Source organism: Scyliorhinus torazame, chromosome 8 (assembly GCF_047496885.1).
Source record: "Scyliorhinus torazame isolate Kashiwa2021f chromosome 8, sScyTor2.1, whole genome shotgun sequence".
NCBI classification, from domain to species: domain Eukaryota; kingdom Metazoa; phylum Chordata; class Chondrichthyes; order Carcharhiniformes; family Scyliorhinidae; genus Scyliorhinus; species Scyliorhinus torazame.
The window spans coordinates 34,348,427-34,354,426 of NC_092714.1; the positions used below are offsets into that span (position 1 = coordinate 34,348,427).

At 46.0% G+C, this 6,000-nt stretch overlaps 1 protein-coding gene across 1 annotated transcript in view; it reads left to right on the forward strand.

Moving 5' to 3' along the window:
- Positions 1-4,012, forward strand: part of setd4 (SET domain containing 4) — an 80,063-nt gene extending 76,051 nt beyond the window's left edge. The window contains 1 exon segment of the mRNA XM_072513360.1: positions 3,702-4,012. Coding sequence (XP_072369461.1) covers positions 3,702-3,839 — 138 coding nt within the window. The 3' untranslated portion in view covers positions 3,840-4,012.
- The last annotated feature ends 1,988 nt before the right edge of the window (positions 4,013-6,000 follow it).

Here is a 6,000-nt window from a genome sequence, read left to right on the forward strand (position 1 = left end):
GGAAGGCTGATGTGGTAAAACAGGATTATCTTGGGTAATGATATAGTTGGATCGCAAGTGGGAGTGATGTCTACTGTGGTTGATAAGCCAATGGAAAATCAAACAACTAAATTGTTGAAGGATGAATATCCTGGGATTTTTCCAGACTATGTAGTAACAAGGTCGCAAAGTCACGGGTTAAGACAAGAGGAGAAATCAAAGAGTGAGATAAAGTTGAAGTTCAATTATCAGAAACGATCTTTGATCAGATGGTTGAAAAAGAACAAGAACAGGTGGAGGATGAGGCGGATATTTTTAGTTCAGGAAAACTGGTAGAGTTACAACAGAAAGATAGAAATAAAACAGATGTATAAGAAAGCATACATGGAAGAGGCATCTGAGTGTATACCAGAATGTTATTACCTTAAAAATGATGTCTTGATGAGAAAATGGAGACCTTTACATAATCAGGTGGATGAAAAGTGAGCAGAAGTTCATTAAGTGGTATTGCCGGTAGGGTATAGAAAGGAGGTGTTGCGAGTAGCACATGAGGTACCATAGGAGGTTATTTGGGAGCAAGGAAAATGTAGATGAGCTTTAGAGTGGTTTCACAGGTCGGCGCAACATCGAGGGCCGAAGGGCCTGTACTGCGCTGTAATGTTCTATGTTCTATGATCTCCCCATGAGCTTTGTGGAATATGAGTTCCTGTGTTGAGCAGGTGGAGGCCCGCTCAATAGAGGTTCACGAACAGGGCCTTAAATTCTGATCCCAGACCGGACCGGCAGTGGATTGGCTACGCTAAATTGCCCCTTAATTGGAAAAAATAATTGGGTACTCTAAAAAATGTTTTAATCAACCAACAGCCAATCCCTAACCAGACCAGGATTTGTGCACTAGCTTTTTCAGAAACTTGACTGCGTCTCAACTGCCCCTCTTTGAAGCTAACAACAATGTTTACAAACATCTAGCTATGATTGACAGGTCCTCACCACAACAAAAGAAGTTAAGTGCTTTCTGCTGAGAAAAAGAGGAAATGAAAACGATCACTGTGATTAACATGTAATCCTGTTCCTTAGGGGAGTGTCCTAGGCCTGACCATCCTTAGTTGTTCTATCAATGACCTCCCTTCCATCATAAGGTCTGAAGTGGGAATGTTCAATGTTCAGCACCGTTCGCAACTCCTGAGATTGAAGCTGTCCAGGTCCAAATGCAGAAAGACCTGGACAATATCCAGGCTTGAGCTGATGATTGGTAAATAACATTGACACCACAGCCTGTCTGCCGTATACAAGGCACAAGTCAGGAGTGTGAAGGAATTCTCTCCACTTGCCTGGATACAGAACCCAAGAAGCTTGACACCATCCAGGACAAAGCAACCCACTAGATTGGCACCCCTTCCACAAACATTCACTCCCTCCACCATGGATGAACAGTGGCAGCCGTGTGTACCATCTAAAAGATGCACTGCAGGAATTTACCAAGGCTCCTTAGACAGCACCTTTCAAACCCATGATCGTCTAGAAGGACAAGGGCAACAGATACCTGGGAACCCCACCATCTGGAAGTTCCCCTCCAAACCACTCAGGATCCGGACTTGGAAATCTATTGCTGTTCCTTCACTGCCGCTGGGTCAAAATCCTGGAACTCCCTCCCGAAAAGCACTGTGCATGTACTACATCTCACGGACTGCAGCAGTTCAAGAAGGCAGCTCACCACCACCTTCTCGAGGGCAATAAATGCTGGACTAGCCAGCAGCACTCACATTCCGTAAGTGAACTTTTAAAAAAATCCCGTTTCCACATAAACAATGCACTGAACTCCTAGACAGTCCATCAACCCTTTCCTTACACTACTGTGTGTTTAGGCAGTTTTCAGTTTTAATAGATTAGTAGTGTTTGATAATGCGTATCAAAACCAGAATCCGCATTGCTGAAATCCAGTCCTTGTTTTCTATGTCAGCTATGCAGAGCTCCTGAAGTGCGTGCTCCTTCCACTAATAATCGAGAACTGGACAAATGCTCTGTGCCGTCCGGGTGTCTGCTATGATTATATTGACAGAATCCCAAAGACAAATGTAGTGAAATCATAATTCACAAGAAATAGAGATAATACAAGGCGAGCAGAGACTGCTGGAGAGGAGTTGGAAAAATTGCAGAGAATTGTTAATCTGCCAGAGAGAAGACCAACGTAACTGAAGAAAAATGATCTCTGAATGTATAAACTTTATTGTGTCAGCAGCTTCTGCACTGAATCCAACTGTTACAGCAGGAATGTGACCCGAGATGCTTTAGTATCACAGAGAGTGCTGATTCTTCTCATTACTCCCCTCCCAAAGTTGGCAAATGTTCATTGCTTTCTGTGTATAATTGGATTCCAAATTAAGCTCACAAAATCTTGAGCAGCTTTACAAGTAGTGTCTGCGAATGAGCAAATTTTTGCCTTTTAAAAAAATTATACCGGGCGACTCATTTCAAGACACTTAAGAGGAAACCAGGGACAGGATTCTCCGTAGCCCGACACCAAAATCGCAATCTGCGATCGGGCGGTGAATGGATTACCGCACCGAAATCAGGGACGGGGCCGGTTTGACGTGGGTCCGCCATGCTCTGCCCCCTCAAAACTGACGTCATGGTGACATGTGGCGCGCGCCATTTCAACGGCGTTGCGATGTTCTGGCCCTAATGGGTCGAATTCCCGACAGCACAGGCCACGTGTGGTCCCAGTGGTCGGGAACCCGGCGTGCCAGCTGCGGACTGTGTCCAATACCGCCACACTCGGCCAGGATCTGTGCTGCGGGAGGGGTTGGGGCTTCTGCTTGTGCTGGGGGGACTACTGGAGGGATGGCCAGGTGGTGGCCTGTGGGGTTGTGGATGGCTGGTCGGCTTCACGCATGGCCGTCGCCATATTGTATGGTGCGACCGCTGCAGGTTGTTAGCCGTGCTCATGCGCGGCCGTGGACCCGGCCATTCTCCGGCCGTTTTTATCGTGGGTGGCGGGTGTTTCAGTCGGCGCCGGTGCTAGCCCGTCACAGGTACCGGAATCGGTGAAATTTTCACGCTGATATTTTGGTTGTGAAAGATCACGCAGGCTCCTCTGGCGTCAGCACTTAGTCTCAGGAATGGAGATCCGGCCCCAGATTACAATATTCGCACCTGAACAAGTCCAATCACCTGAAGTTAGAGCACGAACAAGTGAGCAGTATGTTAATGGCACATCAGTGTCAGCGGAAAGGAAGGGATGCTGTGTTCTCCTGATATCGGGCAACCCGTTTTGGGGGTGGGTGAAGGAGAGACAACAGGAAGGTATTGACCAAAAGAGGGAGATAGAATGAAGCTGAATGACCCTGCAGTGAACTGAAGAATAACATTGGGAGGAACCCAGACGTTAGAGCTTGTTCATACTCTTAGCCTGAGAATGTATGGAACGCAGGTGGGGAAAATGAACAAAACCAAGGCGAATAATATGTGGATGCTTCTGCCAGTAAACAGCTGCGGTTACTTGAACTCGATGTTTCCTTTTTAGCAAGTACGGATAATTGAACATAAATGCTGAATAGGCTTCTGCTGGCTAAACTGGCGGTGAACTTTACTTCCTTGTCTCTCCACATCTGTTGCTTGGATTGTCTGCCCAGATTGTGAGGTTGACGGGATTAGTGAATTGAATTACCTAGATTTCAGAGCAGCTTCGGTAGATTTATTTGTTGTTGTTGCCTTCTTTACAGATTTCCAAACTATTGAATGAAATAGGTGATGTTTCGGAACAGCTGGAGGTCGTGGCAACAGTGCGAAGGGAAGAACTGAAGATACTGCAAGCTTCAGCTGAAGTGTTACAAAATATGAGAGTCGCTACTCCCAGATGACAATGGGAGCACGGACTGGCCGGCAATATTCCCTGTTCACTGGAGCATGAAATGGGGATCAGACTTGAACAGTTGTTTAGAGCAAGAAAGGACACATTTATTGTTTGGAATGGTTCATTGCGAATATGTTTGCTTTTTTTAAAGAAAAATAAAGTTTTGTATAAAAATGCTGACACTGCCTTCGTTCATCAGAGAAGATAAATGTTATAAACCTGACTTGTGGGAGCTCCAACTGATTCAATAACTGAATTTGGCCTTGCTGTCGTAGGGAGGTTTTGTGGGAACTTTCCAAGGGGAGTGTTGGAAAATCAGAGGGCGTGGTTGTCATACAGGGATTTGGTTCAGTGTGCAGTTTCTGAGATATAAGTTGCTCTTGCAGTTTCCTTACATTAAAACCCTTCCAGTGAATTATTGTCTTACCGCTGGAATAAATTAATTTTAAAAAATCTAAAATCTAGTTGAAACATTGTCATGGGAGTGTCCCTTTAAGAAAGGTTTTTGTCATATCACATGGCTTCAGTGATGTCATTGTGTGGGTGGAGCTGGGCTGTGGCTTTGGGAGTTTTACTTTCGCTTTGAGTTTGGACAGGTTTGAACTGCACAGGTTGAAAGAAGTGTCTCTCAATCTTTATTTTAAAAGCTGTTTCCAAACTGCTTGATAACTTAAGAGATAATTGCTTTCTAGAAGGAATTCAAACCTGCTGTTTGGAAAAGGGAACAAGAGTATCAATAACAAGTCTTATACCAGTAAGAATGTTGTATGCTGGGCCACACCTTTGAAAAGAGGTTTCTGGTTTTATTTGGATTTTGTTATTGAATTGGAACAGTTAAGGGGGAATTCATTAAGGATTATACATAGATTACTGTAGCTGTGTGGTCTTCATGTTTGTAGTTGATAATAATTCTTACTGCGTGTTTATACAAATGTTAACTAAATTTGTAGAATAAAGCTTGTCTTTTGATTAAAAGCACCCACGAACTCTGTTGAATAACACCTGAAAGACAGGCCCTTGTGCTCATCGTAACCAAAATCAATTAACAATTATAGGTCAGGTGAACTCCATGATATACTTCGGAGTTTTCTAAACCCTTGCCCATAACAATGCACTGTTGCTTTCTCTATAATGAAAGTATTGCCATTTTTAGAATTGCTATTTTTCTCATGTTTAACAAAACATACCCGTGTAGACTAGAACTAGGAGCACAGATTAAAAATAAAGGGACTCTCATTTGAGACCGAGATTCAAATATTTTTTCTCCGTCACTGGTATGAATCTTTGGAATCCCCTCCCCGAGAGAACAGTGGAGACAGTCTCAATGAAGATTTTAAAGGCAGAGGTAGATAGATTTTTGACCAACAAGGGATTCAAAGTGTTGACGCCTGGCAGGATTCGCGGAGTTCCACGGCATCAAAACTGGCGCTGCACCTGGACCGATTCAGCTACCGTTGAGGGGCTACACTGACACCACGTGGATCACAATCAATCCCAATGAGAAACGGTGCCGGATTCGCGATTGACACTCTGGAGGCTGACAGGCTGCAGCTGCATATACACACTTCTCTCCCCACACACAATCCCAGCCAACAAGATGGCAGCGAGGAGAGTGGCTCAGAGATTCACAAACGCTGAGCTGGAGATCCTCATGTGCGCGGTGGAGGAGAGGCGTGCCACCCTGTACCCCAGCCCGGGAAGGAGGCTGCCAATCCAGTGTCTGGCTGCAGATGGCACAGGTTGTCTATGCCACCAGCAACATCGTCCGAACCAGCCAGCAGTGCAAGAGAAAACTGCACGATCTCCTCAGGGTGGCCAGAGTGAGTAGGCAGCACTGTGCCCCTAGCACCAGCCCCGTCCCACACACCGTAACCTCCCCCAACCCTTCCACCCCGCACCACATGCCAGCACCCAAACCGGTCGCCATGGCTGGGTGCCCTGGCCATCAGCTACCCATCCCCTACACCATCCCAGAGACACCTGGTTGGGTACTTTCGGGAAGAGGCTCCTGGGACACTATCTGGTACACACCACACAGCTGATCCGGTGCAGCCGGTGGAGGTAGGCACACCCGAGGGGGTGCACGGTCGGAGGGCAGGGTGACCCCAAGGACTAGCTGCAATCCAGATGGATTTTGGGCTTTGGAACAGACAGTCCCATCGATTGGG